General features: G+C 45.3%; 1 protein-coding gene across 1 annotated transcript; it reads right to left on the minus strand.

Annotated features, from left to right (window-relative positions):
- Nucleotides 1-473: 473 nt before the first annotated feature.
- On the minus strand, nucleotides 474-20,993 carry ERGIC3 (ERGIC and golgi 3). Its single transcript, XM_066586282.1, has 13 exons — nucleotides 20,869-20,993; nucleotides 16,719-16,789; nucleotides 14,668-14,755; nucleotides 12,623-12,742; nucleotides 9,649-9,745; nucleotides 9,345-9,510; nucleotides 8,969-9,026; nucleotides 5,401-5,432; nucleotides 5,051-5,147; nucleotides 2,951-3,015; nucleotides 1,509-1,645; nucleotides 1,370-1,425; nucleotides 474-1,247 (listed from the first exon to the last, which is right to left on the minus strand). Exons 1-13 carry the CDS (start codon nucleotides 20,954-20,956, stop codon nucleotides 1,168-1,170), a joined length of 1,155 nt encoding a protein of 384 aa, XP_066442379.1. The 5' UTR covers nucleotides 20,957-20,993; the 3' UTR covers nucleotides 474-1,167.
- Between the last annotated feature and the right edge of the window lie 4,198 nt (nucleotides 20,994-25,191).

Here is a 25,191-nt window from a genome sequence, read left to right on the forward strand (position 1 = left end):
ACCAGTAAGAGCTGCAAGACGGCCCTTCAAAAGGTTTGCAACTCATTATCATACAGCGTGCAGAAAACAAGTGATTTCTCAGTGAAGGTTGCATTGTCAGGTACATCTAAGGTGGTATACAGCTCTTCATAGTACCCCATCTGTTGCTGGGGCCGACTTATGACTTCATATTATGACAGACTTCCTTTAAAGTGGTATTCCCATCCTGGCTTTGAAAAGCCAAGATGGGAAACCACCGCCATGACTACCAGCCACCCGGCTGGAGACTACGGAAAGAGCCGTGCGTAGTTTCCATAGCTTTCACTGAAGTGAAAGGGAGCTGCGGAAACAGCATAGCACGCTGTGCTACGCCATTTCTGTAATCCCCCATTGACATCCTTCTTCATGTCTCACAGGAAAAGAGCCACCCAAGATCTGCCAGCAAGAGGTAAGAAATCCTAAGCTGAAAAGGACAAACCTGATAGGAGATAAAATTGCGAAAAGATTGACAAATACATTAAACTTTATACCACAGAGTAGTTTGCAAACACACGAGAATTAAGAGCCCTGTTGCAAATATTGCAATGTAATTAATAACCAGCTCCGTATGCCAACTTAAAAGAAACATTCATTCTGTTAATTTAATGGCTGTACAACAATAATGAGATCCACGATTACAAGTCATCTTGTTGTTTTTAAGTCATCGGTTTAAAAAATATGGTACATCTGGTTTAATATGAAGAACGGGTCCTCCTTGTACCCTACTGAAAAAAGTAGCAAGTGTGCAGAGCCATCGCCAACCCCCGGCAGAGGCAGCCGTTCTCAGAATCTGGATGAGAACAGCAGTGGAGTCTTCCAGTTACAGAAAAACAAGCTGATTATCCACCAAAGATGTCATTATCTCCAGAGATCACTGGAGAGAACTGCAGTCGGCTCCCCTCGGTGTCATTACACTAGAGAAGACCTCACCAGTGATGCAGAATGAACCAGCAGCTGCCTTTAGTACAGTGCATGTTAGGCGTAAAATATTTCCGTGGGAAACAATGCAGGCTCCAGCTAAAGGCAAGTGAAATCTGTTTCATGGTGCTTTTCCCAAAAAGACAACAGGTCCCCTTCCCGATTTCCATTGTGCAGATATCCCAGTCTCTGGAGATGGCAGGAAGCGGCTTTTTATTTATCCCCTCCCCATTATGTGGTTTTCCCAAGTTCAATTTTCTTCTGAATGGCACGTGTGGAGTGGTAGATGAGTGCATCAATAAGTCCTGCAACTGCGTTATGAAAGTAAAGAGTCAGAGGAGACAATGCAAACAGCATTTAATAATATCCATAGGCATCAGATTATTAGTGACCGTAGCTTTAACTAGTCTTAACCTTCAACTGCATGACTTACCTGTAAACACTCCTCCGATAATGGCACACACTCCAGTAAGAAAGTGAGTGAATGATCTAGAATAAGGAGTAACATATTACACACCTGCATCCATACAGGAAGGCAGGAGTAAAGCCCAGGCAGGGCCCGAAGATCTCACCTGTGCTTCTCTGTCAGTTTTACCATCATTGGAGAAAGCTCATACAGGACAAACACCCCTGGTAGACCCTGATCACCAATCGCACCATTCGCGATTTTTTCATGTCTGGTCACTGAAAACTGATTGGTGCGTAATGCCTGCAATAGAAAAGGAGAACAGAAGTTTAAAATATTCATTGTAGCAAAAATGTACTTGTCAAGGACACTTAGAAATTAACTGTTTAATTAAACACCTTTTGCTGCATTCATTCAGGCAGCTGCGGATTACTTGTTCTCCCTTTAATCTACACACAGCACTTCAGCGTCATTCTAGTCTTATATGCAGGTAAACACACCTGGGTCTGGACTTATCCAGGTAGCTTTTCAGGGTATATTTACATGTGGTGGATTTCGGCTTTAAATTTTTATTTTTTGCACTGCAGCTCTCCCGCACCCATAGAGATCAATGGGGCCTATCCGCGTGTGATCCATGTTAAAGTGAAGCATGCTGCATTTGATTGATCTGCGGATTTGCTAAATGAATTATGCCCATGGACATGACACCTTAATATTTGTCATAGAGCTGCTAATACCGTGCACAGACATAGTTATAAAGTAGGGGTGCACAATGTTCTCTTGTCCAAGGCCCCCTTGTCATATTGAACCACTCCTAAGAATTTTAAAAGGGGTAGTTCTGTTTGAGACCCTTATGGCATATCAAAAGATGTGCGATAGGAGGGAGTCCTGGGCAAGCAGCTGGCACCCATCTGGAAATAGGAGTCTACTTCTCCCCAATCAGCACTACAAGCAGGAGGCCATCTTTGGTTCCTCCATATAATCAGGAGATAAGAGTTTGGCACTATTAGTACTGTACTTGTATTTTTCACATCAGAGAGATAAGTCGTGCATAGCTCAGGAGCTGGAACGACATGTGGGCAGCCACATACAGGCAAGTATTTCTGTGTCTGGATGGGGACTGCACAGAAAAGGCATTGTGAGTTGCAAGTGGCCCCTGGATCGCAGGTTCTACACCGCTGTTTTAAAAGGCTACAGGCTGGCTTCCTGCAGTCACCACTAGAGGGAGATTAGGAGCATACTGCTTACACACTGAACTCAACAACATCACAGCATTCAGCAAGCTCCCTCTAGTGGTGGATATTCTAAAAGGCAGAAAACTGTTCATTTCACCTTCAAAACAAGGGTGGATGAGAATAGACAGATCACTCCTATCTAGCCATCCACTGATAAAAAGTGGGCACAGCCCCAGCAAGGAGAGCCACACATAGAAGTCAGTCTCTTGAGGTTCTCTTAATCCATAGTTGATATACGGACCCATCTACTAGGCTCTGCAGAGATCTCGGAGTAACAGAATATTCTGAATGCCAATGTAGAAAACTAGTCCAACTCCACGCTTTCAGTCACGCAGTACAGCTACTTTGGATCTAAATGGTTGCAGTTTCTTACCTCTCCGTCTACTTTCACATATACTGTCGGGACAATTTTCACAAAGTATTGGAACATCATAGATGCTATAAAACAAATATATATATATTTAAGAAATAGCCTTAAGAAAACAGAGTTGCTAGACCTAAAAATACAAGTTTAGTAACTCCTTCAAGGTACGTTCACATGTAGCCGAAAACAGTGCAGATTTTCTGAAGTGAAAAATCCACACCAAAACCATAAAACGTGTAAATCCAGGCTGCTGGTGCGGATTCTGAAACGGTCACAGTTTTGATGTGGATTTTACGCTACAGGAAATCGGCACCATTTTCTGCTAGATGAGTCTTAGGCCACCTGCAGACAGGCGGAAATTCCGCGGTGGGATTCCCCGCAGAATTTCCGCCTGTACACGCCTGCATAGGATTGCATTACAATACGCAATCCTATGCAGAAGGCTGCGATTTGTTTGTGCGAAATCCCGCGCAGAAAACAAACCGCAGCATGCTCTATTTCTGTGCGGGCTCGCAGAGCCCCGCACAGAAACGTCACCCACCGGCTGCTGGCACATGAATAAGCCAGAGCTGCGGGAGTGGGCGAGTCCCGTGTTGCTCTCTGTAGGCGTTCGGGTCGGGTCCCGCTGCGAGAATTCTCACAGCCGGATCTGACCCGGGCGTCTGCAGGCGGCCTTAGTCTGATTTGTAAGAAATATTGCTATACACAATAAGCAAGAAAAAAAACTAAGATAAAGCTTTACTGAAAGTCAATGGCCGCAGCCTGCACCCCCCTGAACAGCCTGCAGCATTGTACCATCTGCAACACTCCTGCTTGAAGTTTGAATGTGCTGCTAGCACAGCAGGCTAAATCACTTAAGAGGGGTATTCCAGCAATGGGGCTTCTTTTCAGTTTTAACCCATCCATTACTGCATAAAACTATATTTACGAGGGTGCAAATTTTCCACAGCGAAATATCCACATAAAAACCCACATGTGGGAGCCAAGGGTGAAAGTCAGCAGCATAAAATGACATGCTGCAGTTTTGAGATCTCCACTGCTGGCCGATTTACTCATGAAATTTCTTTAAAAGGGTTTTGTGGGTAAAAACTATTGATGACCCATCTGCAGGGTAGGTCATCAACAGTTAAAATGCCAGGGATCCACTTCTCGGGATTCCTTGCGGTCAGTGCAGCGGGGCTGGATGTAGTCATCGTGGTCAGGAGTGGAAGTGGCATAGCCACAATCGGAGCTCAAGCCTCCTATTACACTTCTGCCTCCAACGCCGGGGTTGCCACTTCCACTGCCGACCACGATGACTACACCCAGCCCTACTGCCATGACAGCAGGTTGGATGATCAGCTAATTGCTGCAGATTATCTACTAATGACCTATCACGAAGATAAGGCATCAATAGTTTTTGCCCTAAAGACCCCTTTGAATCACATTAAGTTGCAAACCTGAAGAAAAAGCTGCAGCGAATAAGCCACGTGTGAACATACCCCAGCAGGCGTTAAAAGTTCTAGCTTATTCCACAGTCTCATCACATACCAGCTGTGGGTTTCGCCAACTTTAAGTGCCATTTACTATAACACTAGAAGTCCCCATACACATTAGATTCCTGTCCAATTTCAGCAGGACTGGCAAACTATTGTGTGTACAGGGGCCTCCTGACTTTCCTCTGACAGAGTAGGTCAGGAAAAAGAAGGACTGAACACGCTGAAATTTAAAGGGTGGATCCTTTTAACCCCCTTGAATGTAAGACGCTGCCAGAGCTGTGGTCTGTAGCTTTCTCTACAGTATTTACGCAATACATATGAGCGTTCAAGTGTATGTGGGAGTCAGGGAAATGGCTGCCGGCCGACCGAGAGTTTGACCAATACCTACTGGAGATGTATGGGCAACTTTACTCAGAAGTCTGCAACCTGCGACATTCAGAGAACAGGTGAGTGGTGATTGCGGCCAGCTACATTCCACCATCATCTTGCCTAGGAAGGTATCACACATGGAGTTCTGTGTGCACTAATGTACTGACTGATGTGACGGAAGGTGAACCCACACCGATATATCAATGACCTGTACTTTAATTACATCAAGACAACCACATCACAAAAGAAGATTTCCACTTACACTGTACAGCGGACACACTCGTCCCATCCAGAGGGTTCACTAGACCTGGATAGTCTCGTCCAAAGGAGAGATGTTTAATATGATGCGTCATATTAATCTGTAGGGGAAATGGGTTTATGTTTAGGATATTTCATTTGAAGTAAATTGTAACACATCTCAGAACTCCAAGGACAGGATGGGGAACCCTACCTCCGAGATCAGGAAAACCCTCCCATCAGCCGCTCGTTGGCAATAAATATACATCCTCTGTACAAAACCATAAGCCCACATGCAGAGAATTCAACCCCGATTTTAGTCCGAATTTACACAAACATGCTATTAGCTGAATACAAGTATATACAAGAACTTACATTGTCAAGTCCAAAGCTTTGCAGGTCATGAACTGAAGAGGAGGAAAAAAAATAAAAAACAGATAAACCATCACCATATTTTTCAGGCTATAAGACGCCCCCAGGTTTAGACAGCAGAAAAGAGGGAAAAATATTTCATACAAAATTAAAAGTCTCTAGGGTTCCAACAAAATGGAGGGGCTACCATCATTAATTTGGTATACTAGTATGGAAAAGGGTGGTTAACAGTGGGCAGCCTCTATTAAACCTAGTGTGTCCATTCAGACAGTGACGCAAACACATAAAGTCACATTACACAGCACTGCTGCATGCACATTGTACATGCGCACAACACACGCACAGCTCTGCTGCACATGCCTGCACACAGCTCTGCTACACGCACACATGCAGCGGCACGTTAAATACCAAATTATTAACACTAAATCCCTACATACAAGTGTAGTAATACATGACCCCCACTTGCTGCTTCCTGATCACATGTTTTTAACATCAAAGTTCTGCTGCGACTGTAAGCCTTCTGATCTTTGCTATTGTCTATCCCTGTGTGTACAGAGGAGGACCTGCACCCCAGGGGGGATATGAGGGTGATCTCCAGCACTATCTGCTGGAGGGGACTGATCAGGCAGGGAGATTGAAGATTGTGCAGCCACGGCATGTATGACTGCAGAGTTCTCCCATGTATCAGCACACTGCTGGATCATTAAGGCAGCGGTCAGGGGCCTCTGGATCTATCAGACCCCCCTGCCCCTATACGATAGAGCGCAGATGGTTTTCAGCAAAAATTTATCTTGCTGAAAATCTGCGTCATAGTCAGAAAAATCTGGTACATTTATAATTCAAGAAAGGTAAATTCTTACTACAGAAATCAATGCTCCTTACGTACCGTATATACCGGCGTATAAGACGACTTTTGAACCCCGAAAAATCTGCTCTGCAGTCGGGGGTCGTCTTATGCGCCGGTAATACAAAAAAAAAAAAGTGTAAAAAAAAAAAATTACTCACCTCCCACGGCGTTCTGTCGCGCTCCGGCGGGATGTCGCTCGCTCCGGCAGGCTGTCGCTCGCTCCTCGTCCCCGGCGCAGCATAGCTTTCTGAATGCGGGGCTTGAAATCCCCGCTTCCAGAAAGCTAATACACACGCCGGCAGCCATGACAGCATTGAATGGCTGTGATTGGCTAAAGCACACGTGGCTTCAGCCAATCACACTATTCAATGACATCATTGAATGGCTGTGATTGGCTGAAGGCGCACGTGTTAGCAATCACACCCATTCAATGATGTCATTGAATAGTGTGATTGGCTGAAGCCACGTGTGCTTTAGCCAATCACAGCCATTCAATGATGTCATGGCTGCCGGCGTGTGTATTAGCTTTCTGGAAGCGGGGATTTCAAGCCCCGCATTCAGAAAGCTATGCTGCGCCGGGACGAGGAGCGAGCAACAGCCTGCCGGAGCGAGCGACATCCTGCCGGAGCGCGACAGAACGCCGTGGGAGGTGAGTAATGAATTTATTTTTTTTTCTCCACTGTATACCGGCGTATAAGGTGACAGTTGTGGGGTCGTCTTATACGCCCCGTCGCCTTATACGCCGGTATATACGGTAACTTTTCCTATTAAAAGTGAGAACGTTTCTTCACAGGGTTTTTGATGGGAAAAAAAGTGAAGCCTTAAAACTGTCCACCTTCAGATGGTCATACCACCGGGGCATTTTACTATCTGTATTCCAACTGCAAAAGCTGGAGCTCCGACTAAGATCTCCAGCATGTATTATCAGTATTGATTCAAGGGCAGCACATAGCCCCATTATAGGCTATGCATATTAATGTTTTACTCACGTGGAACAACTGTTGGCATGAAAAAACATTTGCATGTCCTATTCCTATGTCCTTATCACTTGGACAGAACACGGACAGGTGTGCAAGCGCTGTCCAATGAGAGTTACTTCCAAACCCCTTGGGCACAACTTGCACACTCAGAAGGTGTGCACCCAGTCTAAGGGCTTATTCACACAGGTGTGAGTCATGTAGGTGTGTCCAACAGAGTTCACACAGACCCATAATAGACGAAGCTACTCATACTTGTGCCGTATGTGTTATCCTGGTCCACATTCATGGATGAGAACAGCCCATTAACGTTAAGAGATTGGTGAACATCTGACAGCATCCATGTCTGGTCCTATGTTTTTTTTAAATTTTTTCAGACCCAGCAAGGGCTCACCATTGTGAATAGGCCCTGACGACAACAGTAACACTTCAAGAGATCAGAGTTACTCTGGCGATATCCTGAGCAGTCCTTTTTCACACAGCCAATCCAGTGTTGGATCCGGATGCACCCAATGCGGTATTCTCGTCTGTAAAAACTGGACTAGAATAGAGTTTACTGATGCTCTTTTCCGCTACACAGACCAAATGTATGAATAGGCCGACTATTATGGGTCCGTGTGAACTTCCCTGGACATATGGACAGCACAATCACGTGACTCCCACCCACGTCAAGAAGCCCTAACATAAGGCTTTACCGGTTTCACAATTAGTTAGGAGGCTAACAAACTGACTAGCAAAACTGCACAATCCAGAATCTCAAAGCCCATGAGATGTACTATATTTGCCAGTGACAAACTGAAGTCAGTTAGATCAGTCGCAAAATATGAACCGAGCCCCGGGTGCAAAGTGCATTTATTACATTTACTCAATGACTTAAAAATAAAAAAAAGGAAATATTATAGCAGAGACTTCCACACACTAACATTATTCAGAAACATTACCAACATGTCACAAGTTAGTTTCCTCTAATTCAGAAAAACAGTCCTATAAAAGTTCATCCAGGACACTAAACTGGTAGACTATGTGGACTGAGAGAATGAAAGTTACAATACAGCAACACACAAGGGTAACCGGTGTAATAATGAGGTTATAAAGACTTACTCTCAACAGCGTGTACTGCACAGAGAAGAAGGCAGGAAGAGAAGAGAGAAATGCATTCTTTATTACACAGCAGTAGCTGCTACCGTCAAACAGAGCCGTCTCCAGACATGACTGATCGGAGGGGGTTAGCCACATTATAGGAAAGACAGGCAGACAGTAAGAAATAGGTAAAACCAATGAACTAAGGGCCGTTTCAGGTGAGCCAATTAATCGTTTCAACAAGCGAACAATGTCAGATTAATTTTCCCATTTTTAGTTGTTTCTTCTTTTTACAACTTAGTGGATGCCCCCCAGCAAACACAAACGCAATACAAAGCGCACACACTAAATATTAACCAATCCGTTCAGCAAACTGCACATAAAGAGCAAAAAGCAACAGTACAAAATGCAAACAGCCGATCCACCGTACAGAGTCATTTACAGGACAAGAAAGGTTGAAGAATAAGAACCCGTCCCCATTCTCCCAGCCCACATAGTCTCCGTGTTTATCTTCCTGTTCAGATCCTGTTTAGCTTGCTCTGGGCATTCAAACGCACAACACATGATTAATGCTCTTAAGAGGCAAGATCCAAAAACTGAGCTGTAGAGCACAAATAATCCACAACCTGATATAAACCAATTACATTACAGGCAATGCAATGCTTACCGTGGACATGTGACTGCTGGAAGCTTTTTCCAGGGGCAAAATGAAAGTTTCCAGCAACCTAAATTGAAAGAGAAGTCAAATGAGGAGTTATTTTGGACATAAGGAAGAAAGTTTCTCCGTGAGGAGAACACCAAGCTTGTTTAGGAATGCAATGCTTCCTGGGGACAAAGTATGCAAAGCAGGAAATGGAAAGGTACCTCCTCATCGCCACCTTATGGAAGGTGACCTCCCGATAGATCTTACTAACTTACAGGGGAGTCACCTTCCAATAGGTGGCACTATGGAGTTACCCTTCTATTCCCTGCTTTGCGTACTTTTTGGACACTAATATTATGACTGAAGCCGGACTAGATCAGAGCTCCAGCAAAGACATTACCTTGTTGACTTCTAAGAAGCCGTACACCTCACACCCCTCATTCTTCTGCTCCTGCATCTTCTGACTGAACCCTTCTCGTTTACACTGTTCTATTGAGTCTGGGGTCTTGAACGCCCACCCCTTCCTACGGTAAGCTTCTCGAACATCGTCACATGTGTTACAACACCTGCAGAAGATACAAGGGGAGTTATGATTGTGCATTTTAGAAAAAAAGATGCATTTTTTTTTTTTACTGTTCAATCGGTTTTTATTGAGAATTTTTCAAGTAATGCATTTTTTATAGGTGTGTATTCTATATAAATACCTAATATCATCAGTTTCTGCGCCATAGCAGCTTTCGCAGCGATTTGGATCTAATGTTTTTGGGTCAAACACTACTTCTTCCTCCACTTCTCCTAGATCTGAAAACAAACAAGATATTCAATAAAACACCAATAAGGGCCCTTTAAACACTGAACGATACATTCAGATTCTTGTAGGACAGCGGAAATCTAAATGATATTCAGTGTAAATGCCTGCACGAGCTGAATGATCCGATTGATGAACCACAGTTTGTTCACCGTTTGGTTTATACAGACATAAAAATCAAACGACAATTAGCAAATGTAAACGGGTCATCGCTCATCTGTGAATGACGGCCTATTTCTTAGGGCTCCTTCACAGTAGTGATAAAATCATGTGTTTGAGTGATGCAAGAGTGAGTGAAAACGCAGACTTATGAAAGCAATGATCTTCAATGGTTTCATTCCCATTTGCGATGCTTTCACTCATGCGATGTGAAGAGAAAAAAAAAAAAAAAACAGCGCATACTTTCCTTTTGCCTTTTTTTTTTTAAATCTCCCACATTTTCCTATGGAGACTCCTTTTTATCGCATCACAAAGTACAAGCTGTGATTTTTGTGTGATGCGTTTAATATTAGAAACTCCTATTGTCCTTCACAATAAAAGACATATGAGAAAAATCACAAGGGGCAGTAATGTTTTTGCAAGAAAAAGCACCTCTAACGCTCAGACATCGCAATCACCGGTGTGAAGGAGCCCTTACTGGGGAAGGAGGCAAACGGGGAAGACCCCCAAGCCCGCTCCGCCTCCATTCACTTAGTGATGATCGCTCACGTGTAAAAGCACAGCAACTATTTATTGCTAAGCTGGCTATTTGGCACTATTGCGCCTGACAGTTGCCCCGTGTGAAAGGGCCCTAAGGAATGAACACATGAAAAGTCTATAGTGGGTGGTAAAGACCCTAAAGCCTCAACAGTGGTACGAGTACACCAGGGAGTAGGTCACGTCTGAAGGCAGTAGGTTCACGGATATTATCTTGTACTTTTAAATAGATTGTTTGAGATGTAACAAAATTAAGCCAACAGCAGGAAAGTTAATAAAACAAACAAAAAAACCCAAAAACTATATTCACCCGTTCAATCCCCTGTTGCTGCAACGGTCTCAGTTTACTTCCATGCTGTACATGAACTTATTGGTGCAAGGAAGTAAACAGACAGGCTGGGACCAGTAGGGAGGCCCTGGTTATAGCCCCATTCAGTGCGCTGTGCAATCCCGGGTACAGTATGTTTGACAACACCAACTGCATACAGCAAGCGAAAAGTTCATGTTCACAAGTAGCGGATTTTGGGGCAAATGTGTATTAAAATCTGCACCATCTGGGTGGCTTTTTAAGCTTTTTTTTTCTGCGGATATTGAGTAGATTCACTATTTCCACGACATAAAAGCGCCCGACCAGGCGCTTTTACATCATCGCCGGCAGCTGCATAGATTCCTAGGGGAGACTATGCTAGCTGCCAGAGAGAGGAGGTGGGAGGGAGTTTAGCAGCGCGACTGCTAAACTTCAACTTTCTCTTCTCCACCCCTTGCCGCTGTTTGCAATGGGAGGAGGCAGACCTAAGCTCCACCCCTCCCATTGCTGGCTGCAGACAAGGGGCCGGAACTTAGCTCCACCTCCTCCCATTGCAAACGGCCGGAGGGGAGGAGGTGAGCCGGCTAGGGGGAGGAAATGTCTCCCCAGGCCCCACGGCATTGTGGCCCCAGCGTATATGTGCTGGGCCCTTTGCCGTTCAGGTGTTTTTACAGCGTCAGCGGGCACATGTAAAACGCCTACAGCCGTGTAATTGGGCCCTAAGGGAGCGTTCCCAGAGTTTTACACCGTCCTGTGCGGTTCAGTTAGGCGGTTACATCACAGGTGCTAAAAAATGTGATATAACCTTTAAAAGGAAACAAACGGAACCATTCGCTGTCATCAGTGAAACTGACCTGACTTTGGTGTCTGTTTGACAGGGTTTCTGTTCATTTGTGATATATGAAGTGCAGAATAACCTAGTCAGCTAAATTATTCTACGCTCCAAGTAACGGAATCTAATAGAAACCTTTTGGTCAGTATCACTTATGACAAGGAACGGTTCTGTTGGCTTCTGTCACCATGCGGTTTTTGGCAGCTGTGATGCAGCATAGTGAAACCATTATGGCATGCACCCTTATTCCTTAAAGGGGACCTGCCAGCACCTTAGGGCCACAAAACCTCCAGTGTGCAGCCATAGATCTAGGTTTACCTTTCTAATGACATTTCTGTGACAAATGGCTGTCACAGCATTAACTAAAACAGGGGCTTTTTCTGAAAGCCTCATTCTGATAATCAGAATTGCATGGAATAATTCTGATAATGGGTATACATTAAGAAATTGCTATGCACGAAATTCCCTTATGAAAAAAAAATGCATTTGGGTATTCTTTTAGCTTGTTTAGCAAATAATATCAAGATTTAAATTTGAAAATTTGGGGGGGGGGGGGGGGGGGGGGAACCCCCACAAGATATAAATTTTAGGCCATATTGCCCAACCCTACTAGAATTTCTTTGCTTTTTACAGCTTGTTAAAGGGGTTGTCAAAGTAAAAGTAAAATGCCTTCTGCATGCAGTAAAGCAACAAATAGGCTAATAACCCCCGTTTCCGCTGTTTCCTTCACTGCCGCTCCTAGTCTCCCCTGTGACGTCACATTTACAGGCTGATCGATCGTCGAGCTCAGTTATTGGCTGCAGTGCCCTATGACATCCCGTAAACCAAGTGGGACTGCAGCCTGTAAACAAACACATGCAGAGGACTCTGCAACAGCACAGGAGACAGCGTGAAGTTTGTATAAGCCCATTTGTTATTTTACTGCATGCAGAAGGAGTTTTACCTAGGATCTATAACTTGGACAAACCCTTTACTGTTTCATATGGACCAGCAATTCCAACAACATATGAACAATTGTTCGAGTAGTGCATTCACCATGCTTTTCGGCTTCTGAATTCACCGGTTTGCCATCCTTATCCAGCCTCTGCTTGAACAGATTGTGCTCCACATCCAGCTGCTGCTCCCCCGCTACATCCATCGCATCTATGCTCAGATCTGCCGTACAAACAAGTCAGAGGATCAGGTAAAGAAAAGCCTTGCCCAAAGTAAACTGCAACGTACCTGCCTGTATTTGGTACTGTATGTGAACTACCATTTATTGATACCTCTGTTGTAGTTACACCACATAGTAGAATTCAAGCATTGACATTCTTTGGAACTGAAGCACTATAACAGTGGCCACTAATTGTCAAAGACAGCTAGCACCAGTTATGTATGGAGTGAGATCAACTCCTGATCCCGCTCTATACAAATCCCAATGCAGGAGAGCGTACATATACATCCAAAAGCAACAAGGTGAAGCACCCTATTGTGCTTACAGAAAGTCTGGGCGCCCTCGTTAGAGAACCCTGGCTTAGTTTCAGCTACGTTGGCACATGACTGTCTGCTGGGAAATTTGATTCCCCAAGATTTTTCTGTCACTTAACCTCTCAGATGGGTTATTGTTCTAATTTACCTGTGGGTCTGTTATAGATACCGTGTTTCCCCAAAAATATGACACTGTCATATTAATTTTTGCCCCAAAAGATGCACTAGGTCCCGGACTCTCCCGCTGCTCTCCACAGCTCCGATGCGGTTCCCACAGTCCTTGACCGCTCAAACAGCATCACTTCCTGGTTACGGGATTCATAAATTCCAACACCGGGAAGCGATGGCTGTGATTGGTTCATCACTGCTCAGCCAAATCAACAGCCATCGTGTTGTAGAGGCAGGATTTATGAACTGTCTGAGCCACGCCCAATCACAGCCACCGCATTAGTTTATCGAGCGCTGCATTGATTGGCTGTAATTAGTTCTTCGACTGCTGTTCAGCCATCGATCCTGGAGGTGGGATTTATGAATCCCGTAACCAAGAAGTGATGTTGCACGAGTGGCTGAGCACTGCGGGGACCACGTCGAAACTCTAGAGCAGCAGGAGGAACCTGGACTGAGCCTGCTAGGTAATGTAATTTTTTTTTAATGTAGTGTAACTAGGGCTTATTTTTTGGTTAGGGCTTATATATCAAGCCTCCTCAAAAATTAGGCTAGGGCTTATTTTCGGGGAATCGGGGTATCCAAATCTGTTTATTGTGATATCTATATCATTATCTCCTTGCATTTTACACAGTACACGCACTACGAGCCATGTACTCTGCATTCTGTGTTTGTTTTCAGGGGGAAGGAATGGGAATGTAACAAATCAATAAAGAATGAAAAATGTTAGGAAAACGGTCAATAAAACCTATTGGAATCAATTCTGATGTCTTAAACCACACCAACCGTGCATTACCAGATCCTACTGCAAAACCTGTGGATCAAGTTTTTAATCTAAACATACTTTCTATGAGCAAACTGCAAAGGATCAACTTGTAGTCGCGAGATTAGGCTACTCGCTGCTGGATAAACTGCGACACACTTAGGTCCCCTGCACACAGGCGGGATTTCCCGCAGAATTTATGCCCGTGGAAGCTTCCATAGGATTGTGTTATAAAACGCAATCCTATGCAGACGGCCGCGATTTGACTGTGCGGAAAACAAATTGCGGCATGCTCTATATCTGTGTGGAACATCACAGAGCCGAAGCCGTGGGAGCAGGTAAGTGCCGCGCTGGTCCCTGCAGGGGCTCGAGTCGGATCCCACTGCAAGAATTCTCACAGCGGGATCCGACCCGGCAGTCTGCAGGCAGCCTTATACAGCTGGAAAAGGACTATAATTATATATATATATATATATATATATATATATATATATATATATATATTTTACACATACATACACGCACCTCATTGCCCTTTTCAACTAAGTCCAGATAGATTATAGGGATGTTTTAACCAGGTTGGCAGTGGTGGGGGCCAGAAACACACGGTAATGATAAATCTGATTTGCTACAACATTACAACCTGTTTGATAACTAAGAACAGTACAGAAGAGGTTTTACTCACAGGCACAAGGCATATGTGGAAACACTATATCAATGTTTATCTTTAACTTGTCTCCTCTAGATTTGTCAACAAATAATTCTGGATAAACCTGAAAAGAAGCAAATAGATTAGATAAATTGTGGAATCCGTTTACTGCACAGATTTAAAAAAACAAGACAAAAACAGATGACCCAGCGCCACAGATACTTAAACACCATTGTACCCTCTTACACAAAACTATAGCTGCAAAGCTGTTAACAGAAGCAGCAGGTACTTACCTGTCCAAGCAACCCAACGCTGCTGCCCTGTGGTCTTCCCATAGGCTGCAGCAGTCATGTGCTGTTCTCCTGGCATCACTGCTCAGACTCTGGAAGCCATGCTGCCAAGAGGACGACACCTGATCGCTGCGGCCTCCAATTGGCTGCAATGGTTTGATGGTAGCATTCCTACATAAGGAGCTGGAGGCTGCAGTGCTGGATCACCAGGGTAAGTACTGCTGCTTTGTCATTAGAACACATTTACAGCCATATTTATTAAAATAAATAAATAATAGACGACAAACCACCACACACACATATGGTATCATCCCATCCACAACGACCCATATTTTTACAGAGTTTATCATGCAGTGTGTGGATAATCAAGAAAAAAAATTTTGAAAAAAAAATGCCAAAATGCTTTTTTTTTGCTCATCTCTCCACTCAAAAAAGATGCAATAAAAGTGTGCACAGAAGCCATACACACCCAAAAATGGTAACGATGAAATAGTGCAGTTCATCGAAAAACCCTCACAGTGCTTTATCAATGGAAGTCCCTGGGGAACTTCAATTCCCGATGTAAGGAGCCACCAACGATGTCCGCGACATAAGGCCCATGTAACTGTTGCAGGCAATCACCGACTCCCTTCAGCCGATGAATAGCTGGGGTCTCATGAGACCCAACGTTGGGTCGTCATAACTCCTTTAGGAAGGGAGGTTCAGCAGGAACAGGAAAGCCAGCGAGACGTCAGTGGTGATGGGTTGGGGTAGCATATTTGGGATTTCAGCCGCACTTAAGCAGTGCTGCCGATTAGAGCCACCTGATTGGCTCTTCGGCACCACGTGACTACACTGCGTGCACACGGATTGCCTTAAGCAGCCGTGCACTACACACTACACACTACACTTAAGCATCAGTGCACGAAGAGCCGTGCTAACCCTAACCCCTCGCGGGTCCCGTGAAGTAGCACTCGTGCACATCTCCAAATGGGGGTCTGTGCACAGCTGCTTAAGTATAGTGTGTAGTGCACGGCTGCTTAACTGTAGTGTGTAGAGCAGGGCTGCTTAAGGCAATCCGCGTGCACGCTGTGTAGTCACGTGGTGCCGAAGAGCCAATCAGGTGGCTCTAATCAGCAGCGCCGCTTTAGTGCGGCTGAAATACCAAATATGCATTGGGGTAAGATCTTACATAGCTTAGGCCTCCAGCTCACTTCGAACCCATGCTAGTCAATGTGGCAACACACACTAACTTGTTTTTTTCTCACAGACACGGACTTCATGAAAAAAAACAAAAAAAACTCACTGTGTGCACTATTCTGCTCCGTTTTATGGATGAGACTTGCCTATTCAAGTCAATGGGGAGAAGGAACAGAAAAGAAAACAAACAAAAAAAAAAAAAAATATGGGTGCTCTCCATTTATTTATTTATTTCTAAAGGTGCAAGGAAAAAAAAAACGCGAATTGGGCTCCTTTCATTTTTTTTTTTTTTGCAGAGGTGAAAGATGGATAGCACATGGAGTAAAAACATGGAGGTGTACACGGTTGCAGACACAACAATGCTTTTTTTTTTTTTTTGTAAAGTGTGCACCTAGGCTAGGAGCAGGCTCACACAAGCGTAATTTCGTCACGTAGAACACTGTGAAAGGAGTTAATGAAGGTATACAGATTTTCATTGACACTGGCATTTAAACATTGCTTTGAACAAGGCCAAATAAAATAAGACTTGTGGTAGACTCCAGAACAGAGGAAGGTAGATTTATGCCAGATCATCCCAGTAATGAGGTGTAGGACAATCACTTACAGCTTCACGCTTACCTCTTTAGTGAGAAAATACTGGAGCTCAGAGAAAAATAAGATCAGCATGATGAGTCCACTAATCACCGTAACTAGAAGGGAAAGGAAAAGAACGTTCGGTCAGCAAACAGTGTGTAACATTTAAAAATCATCACTTTATAAAAGGAGGATAAATAACCCTTCGAGGAACAACGGACATACGTGTTCCATAGTTGTAAACGGTTTCAAATTCAATGAATCAATTACAGTCCTACAAGGGTTAAGGCTGATTTGTGCACTACGGTTGGCATACACTGTGAACAGATCCATATGGCTCCTGTCACCCGGGTTCTTTTGGCAGTATGAGTATACAGCTCTCTATGTATGGAGTAGTGGGCAATGCTTTCCCATGTAATACAACATATTACACTTTTTTCGGCTACAGAGCCCCATAAACAACCCATGTGACTGCACGCCTATACAGTAACATCTGTCAGTGTCTCATACTACTAAAGTGAAGCTCGAATGCAGTGGGAATAGAGCCCAATCTGCTCACAGTAATCCCATATGAAACCAGTCTGATTTCCTGTGCATTTGTTCTTATAACCCCCATTCCTGCACCCCAGCACAACTTCTGGCTTCACAATAAGTTACCAGCCTAAATGCAAACAAATGGTTAAATGCCACGAGTACAGCAGCTCTGCCAAGGTGCGTCTCCGGTTCCTAAAGCTATTGTGTCCTCAACCGCCTCTATACAAACACATCACTTCCCTGTGACACGGGATCTCCACATCATTGGGTAGAGAGGAGCAAAGAGCCGTCCGCGGACCCAATCAGATGACCGATGTTATATGTAACGGGCACTAGGACGGGAGCTAGAACGAGCAAACTACTGACCTTTTTATCCGCGTAAGACTGGTGGGGAAGGAGCAGATTAGGGGCACATTTCTGCATCAGTAATACGGACAAGGTCCTCGGCCTGGACTCCGATCAGCATAGATCCCTACGATAATTTGAGATTGGGCTACATGTGGCTGCCCAGCAACTAGCGCAACCACTTGTACCCAGTAAGGAAGCTGCCCAGCGACCACAACACTTGCCCAAATTTTTAGAGTCAGGCTACCTTCACACAGGCCAATACTGCGTTTTACTCGCGGATGCAAGCAGTTTTTCATGTAAAAACGCCTTGCATCACTTTTGTTAAATTGCGAGCCTCAGGCGCTTGTTTCACGCGTGGCCGAGGATCGGCAAGAGCTTTCCACTGATAGGAGACATCACATCGCACTCACAGGCGCATCGCTTGGCATGCCATGTGTTTGACTGTCCTATTGAATACAATGGGCGATGCGTCCCAGGGGACACGAAAACTAGGAGATGCAGCAACTGTTTTACCTCGCAGGAAAATATCGCTCATGTGCATGACTCCATTCAAAACAATAGAGTTTATATTCGCGCTCGTGTTAACGAAGCCTCCGGCTGTGGAAACTTTTTTTTTTTGCTTCCTTTAAAAGTGCAGTTCATATACAGAGAATACTAGAGAAGAAAATCTACTAACTGTCCGCTAGATTGATGGAATATCTACTCTGTGACCTGCGCCGTGCCAAACCTGCAGCAGACCAGGCGTTACAACATTTGGTAGAAGCCCGGCTTGTGCAAAAAGGTCACAACGTTTTGATAGATATGTCGCTTTCCCAAAAAGACAATGTGGCCGCCCTCAGTCCAACACATTTGAAAACTGGCATAAAATACACCAGAAATCTATGCTGGCTCCTGGCTGGTGTAGATGTCCATGTCGGTGAACGGAGGAGTCGGGATTACCGAATACATGAAGAGGCGTGCGCCAAAGGGGATACCACCAGTATATGAAGTGTTGGTCTTAATAAACCTCCCCCATTGGGTCTATTATTTCTGATGATGTGATGCGAGTCTCACAGAAATGAAGACACGCTCATGTCCACGGGCATGTTTGAATTCCGGGATCCGCGTGGCGTACCCGCACGGATGATCCGGAGTTCAAGCCGCCCATAGGCAATTCATGAGCGCCCACAGCTAACTTAAAGCATGCAGGTTTGTTTTCCGGACCATCTGAAGTCAATGGAAACCGTCTCACACTGCTGCGGGTCCCGTGGGAAAGCAAGAGATAGATAGATATATTTTTTTTATTTGTTTTTTTTTTTTTTTTTTTTTTTTAAATCTCCACTGCGCACGTGCAGGGGTCGTGCCGGCCGAAGGGCCCACCCACATGCACTAAGGAAACGTCGGATTACTCGCATATGTCCGGAATGTCCTCATGCCGGAGGCAGGGTGGGATCCTGCGGTGGGGCTCCCGCCCACAGAACCCTACCCGCCCATGGACATGAGGCCTAATTGTACAAGGGATGATAATTGGGAGCAGCAGCGCCCATCAGTTGTCCCTGTGACTGTCACTCCTCTGCTTTCACAAAGGAGCAATAGTCATCCAGTGAATGGAGGCGGAGCACGCCGGGGATGGCTACCATTTTATCCAATTACTAAGCAGCGTGGAGACTTTTACTACATCCTCCATTGTGCTCTTGAGCGAGGTCACCTTGTCCTGCGGGCGCTCCAGCCGCCCTCCCTTTGGATTCGGGATCCAGATATCGGTTAACTTTCAAAAAGGCCCCCTTGGACTGGCGGTGTGGATGCTTGTCACCTGACAGGCGTTCCACACCAGGCGAGTTCCACCTTTACTCATTTTTACGCAAGATATTAATATATTATTCATTGATCGGAGCACAAACCCATTTATCGATACATTTGTCCATTCTGAGTGAACAGGCCGTGGCTCAGAGAGGAACATCTGCCTGTTTATACGGAGGGCGACGTCGTTTACTGCTCGTTTCACCAAGCTGGAATGAAGTGACAAATGACTTCTCCCTCACTGTGTCGGGTCTCACAGTTACACCCGTGGGCATTGGGCTTATTTGCACAGCTGGATCTGGAGCGGGCATTCACCACCGGATCCCGCAGTAAATACTGCCCATAGACATGCTATACAAAACGCTTTTCCATGCCCAGGAGCGGAAAGCAACTGCGATTTTCTGCTCGGGTGGGGGGAAATCGCAGTATGTCCTATTCTAGTGCGAGCCTCACACAGACGGCTTCCATTGTAGTCAATGGAAGCTGTCCATTCCACGGTGATTCCGAAATAACAATTTCGAAATCGCAGCAGATCCACGTCATCGCCAGTGTGAAGGCGCATCATTCTCTGCACTGCGCATTAGTAGTGGCACGCCAGCCGGCACATCTGACAGGTCCGCAGGGGTCACCACCAGGGGACCGGGTCTGATTCCACTGCGAGATCGCTGTGTGCATTGGGCCTTACACAGGACAGTATGGTCGGCCCATGTAGGAGCACCCAGAGCCCCTCCTGGTCGCACAGCTGTGGGGGTCGGTCCGTCGCAGCGGAGGTCACAAAGGGAGATAAGAGCAGATATCCCATCAATAGAACAGTCCATAAATCTATTACCCAGAAGGCACCTTGTCACAGCTGCACCCTGCGGTCCTGAGAACGGTCCCCAGCGCGGCTCTATAATTACAGACTTCCACATACGACACGATGACTAATTGTCGAGGTAATTACACCCTTTCACGGACGCGTTCTGTCTGAGCAGCTCCAGGCTGATCCATCCCAGAGACGCGAGTGGCGGGCGATCACACGCTCCGCTGATAACGGGGATACAGGGCGCCATTCTCCCAGCAGTCACAGCTCACCGTGTTATACACACCGTGTTTTACGCATGCGCCCGAGTGAGACGGCTTTAAGGGCGGTTTCACATCTGCGGTCGGCGCTGGCGTCGCACATCTGGCACGAAACACCAGAAGAAAGAGCGGCATGCAGGCTTTTTCTTCCGTCTACAAGCCGGGCAGCTGAGTGAAAGCGAACGGACACCATTATAGTCGGCGCAGTCCGCCCGGCGATGACCAAACAACACGTGGTTCATGTGGAGAACTATCTGTGTGGTCGGCGTTCCCATGGTTACCAGCTGCCCTGCCCCCCACCGAGCATACTGCTGTGAGGACCAACCAATACGGCCACTACGAGGTAACAGACCGGTAGATAGGGCTGGGCTCCCGTTATACGTCCCCTCCTGCCGCCTGTCAGTGTCCACCACGGTCGGTATCACAGCTGCTGCAGCCCCCCTCTACCTCACGCCTTTAGCCCCGCCCTCACCCACTGCTCCGCCGCACGTCTTCACTCGGAAATCCTCCAACGTCTTGGGATAAGCATCAAATTGCCGGAGCCGGTGAAACGCCTCCATCTTCTCCACCGGAAGTAGACGTCCGCTACAGCACTTCCGGGTCCATTCACTATACGTCCTAATTTCATTGGTCAAGCTTGCAGCCAATCCTGTCAAAGCTTTCGGATGACGCGTGCGCAGTGGAACAGAAGCAGAGCGAGAGCTCGCGCTCGGAAACGTCACTACTTCTAAGCGGGACACGATATAGTGTTACTTGTGCGCATGCGCAAAATTCTCTACTAGGAAGAAATAACGAGGCTGTAGTGCCACCTAGTGGCAGATTCTTTATTTTGACAGATAAGTTTTGGTTTTGCTGTATAATTTATTTTCTGCAGCCAATTCCATGTTTATGAATCATTAGACTAGGGCTGGAGGGCAGAGGTCACGTGGCCAAAGATCGCAGTGTAGCCCTGTGAGCTCACCGTTCTGGCGCTAAAAAACAGAATGAAATAGATGCTGTCTGTATCGCTATTTCGTCCTGTGAAAGATACCGCATGCAGCGTTTTTTCTTCCACCCCAAAACTGGGCAGCAGTCAGTGGGGTCCGCCATTTAATAACAAGTTAGTAAAATCAAACAAAAACACACAATATGACTAAAAATATAAAATCTGTGCTCTTCTTAAAGTACAAAAAGGATTTGAAGCTCACAATCTCAGGGCCTCTTCAGATGACGTGATTTTCGGGCGTTTTGCGGGTGTGAAAGTCAGTTCAATGGTTTTGTTTGGACTAGCAGGATTCTCGTGCGATATTACTAGGCGCGAGAAAAGATGGGGAAAGACCTATATTCCTACTTTTTTAAAACCTCACATGCAATAGCGCAGAGTTTGAATAGTAAAAAAAACCTGACTGGTTCATTAGCAAATACGCTCTGAAACGGCGAGCATTTTTGCGCACGTGCCCATGTGTAAAAGCCCTCATTCAAGCCTAGATGGGAGGATGTTTTTAATAAGACTCCACTTTGTTTCCTTACGTAAAAATGCCTTTTTTATGTCACCTCCCCTGATTCCCAGGGTCACATGATCTGTCACACATCTCTTAAGATGGAAAGGGTTACAATTAGAGATGAGCGAACGTACTCGTTTCGAGTAATTACTCGATCGAGTACCGCGATTTTCGAGTACTTCAGTACTTGAGTGAAAAGATTCGGGGGGCGTCGGGGGCGGGGGGAGGCGTGGCGGCGCGGGGGGTAGTAGCGGGGAACAGGGGGGAGCCCTCTCTCCCTCTCCCCACCACTCCCCGCTGCAACCCCCCACTCACCCACGGCGCCCCCGAATCTTTTCGCCCGAGTACGAAAGTACTCGAAAATCGTGGTACTCGGGTGAAAAAGGGGCGGGGCCGAGTACGCTCGCTCATCTCTAGTTACAATCATAACATTCACAAAAGTGTTTAGGAATAGGCTTACGGTTGGTTTCACATCTGTCTTGGAACCTCTGAATGGTGGTTCCGTCGCAGGTCTGGCACAAAATACTAGAAGAGAAAGCGCCGTCTGCTGGGCTTTTTCTTCCGATTAAAAAAAGGGCAGTTGAGTGGAAAGCGAACGGACCCCATTATAGTCAATGGGGTCAGTTCGGCGCTGGAAAGCGAAACCTCCGAAGCGGGTGTGAAACCACCCTCAGTCCTTCCATATCAGTTCTTGGCAGCATGAATACCAATTGTCTGGTTGTCATGCCAACATAAATGAATCCACAAGAACATAGTAAACAGCATACCATCCTATATTCTCTACCCCCTGCTGAATTATAAAATTAGAGGACCACATCATATATTTACAAGCCCACAGCTATATGAACCCCATGGAGGGCTCCTACCACCAAAAAGAAGCCCCCCCCAACAGGGGAGAACATAATGACTCCTTGACAATAGATCATATAAATTCCAAGTGATTTGTGGGTAGGATGACAGACAAATCTCTGGTAACAAACCAGCCCCTAGTTTGGATACCGCATCACAAAATCTGTCCAATGTTAAGGCTATGGAACTACTGGGTCAACCTACCCAGTAGGCAAAGGACCAATCCAGCGAGGTTGACAGCTGTCCCTTGGTGATCGGAGGCGAAGATACCAGGCGGATGTGAAACTGTGCGAAGAGGAGACCTATGGATGAGATACTTAGCCCTCAGCTAGTACAGGAGAGAAGGGATAGCCCTTCCTAGAAGCGGGGCTGCCGTCCTGATAAGGACGACCCTGTGGTCTTCCTCGAGGGCTTAGCTAACCCTGACAGGACACAAGACAAAACACTGTAAAACAGTGGCATAGCAAGGTGAGGTGGTACCCAGTGCTGAAATTTTTTTGTCACCCACCCCTTCCCTAAATTTTGAAATTATTGAAAAAAGGGAAAACAAGATACTTACAGTTACAAGTGTAATTTTCTAGTAAATTTACTTAACATTGTGAGCATAAACACTTAAATCCTTTGTCTCCTAACTCTGTTCTCAATTGACAAGATGGCTAAGCCAGAGGGCCGAGCCTGACTCAGTGAACCTCAGTGAACCTAAGATCTCTCGAGTGAACGAGCCCTTAGGATATTCTGCACACAGATTTCTGCCTCATCTTTTGACGCTGCTGATTCTGACAGTGGCATTTAAATGCACTGTTAAGTATTATGGGGTCCCGAACAGACCCCACTTCCACCCCACCACCCCATGATTAGAGAGTGAGGCGCTGATTGTTGCCATGGCAGTCTTCTGAAGGCTCAAAGGGCTGCTATGTCCGATTGCTTATCAAGACATATTGGTGGCACATCGTGATAGACTGCCTGTCAGAGCACCGTATAATGAAATACTATGGTACTGCATTACACTCTATGAGTATCGAAAGTTCAAGCCCTCTGTAGGGACTAAATAAAAATGTAAAATTGAGTAAAAAAGATTATTAAATAATTAGAAAATATAAAAAGTTATAACGTTTAAAAAAAAACCCAAACCTTTCTAATTAAAAAAAATCAAAACAAAAAACCCAAAACATATTAGCATTGCTGCATCCGTAAAAGTCCAATCTATCAACGTAACATGTTATTTGTTCCGCACGGTGAACGTTAACTGAAAAAAAAAACAACAGCAAAATTGTTCTTTTTTTTTTTGTTAAAACAGACTCCAAAATAAAGTTTAATAAAAAGTGATCAAAAAGAGGTATGTACTGCAAAGTGATAGCAAGAGAAACTGCAGGGCGTCCCGCAGAAAACTAGCCCTAGTACAACTACGTCGAAGGAAAACTAGAGTTATGGCTGTCAGAAGATGGCAGCAGAAAATTTTAGTTAAAAGTTAATTTTTAAAAAGTAATACAGCAAAAAAAACTATATAAATTTGGTGTTGTGGTAATCGTACCGACCCACAGAACAAAGTTGCCATTTTTGCTCATCAAAGATGGCAGAACTGCATTTTTTCATATCTTGCCACTTAGAAATTTGTAAAAGTTTTTCAGTACATTAAATAGAACCACTGAAAAATACAAGTTGTCCCACAAACAACGAGCCCTCCAATTGCAACGGCGATGGAGAAATAAGATTATGATTTTTTTAAAGTGGTGAGGAAAAACCGAAAATGGAAGATAATAAAAAAGGCTGCGTTCTTGGGTGTTAAAGCTGGCACATTTTGCGCATAACACTGCGATGATGTAAGAAGCTGCAGGTTGTTACACTTGTATACATACAGAACCTACATACAGTATAAATATCACCACCGCCGCTACAGCACCATTCGCAGGCCTTACTGTCGTCACTATCCTTCTGCAGGTAGGCGATCAGGTACGGGATTGGGTCTTCTGGTCGGTCGATGAGCAGATTCTACATCATTTTCTAAGGAAAAGAACCCAATACCAATAAGCGTCTCAGAGCGGCCATCGGACGATCAACTGTACACTGCAGTAATGTGCTGTGTAACTACAACCGCTCAATACTGAATGGCTGCTATTTACACTGAGCGATTAGCTCATTGTCCATCGTTTATGCAGCATAAACAATGGGTGATGAGCTGATTTCTTATTGCTCAGTGTAAATAGCAGCCGTTCATGTTAAGTTATGTTAAGTTATGCCGCTATGTTAAGTTAATAGAGAGGAGCAGGGGAGTGCGAGGAGAGAATTCTTCTGCAGCCTTCCCGCCCCCCTGCTGGATGCTCTGTGAGTGAGCCAGTGCTTCTAACTCCCATGCAATAACACGGGAGCGAGGACACACAGGGAAGAGTGTCGGGCATCGTTTGCCTGACATTCGTCTCGTGTAAATGGGCCTTAGGCTCCTAGCCACCCTTACTTCCTCAACCATC

Source organism: Eleutherodactylus coqui, chromosome 13 (assembly GCF_035609145.1).
Source record: "Eleutherodactylus coqui strain aEleCoq1 chromosome 13, aEleCoq1.hap1, whole genome shotgun sequence".
Taxonomy (NCBI): domain Eukaryota; kingdom Metazoa; phylum Chordata; class Amphibia; order Anura; family Eleutherodactylidae; genus Eleutherodactylus; species Eleutherodactylus coqui.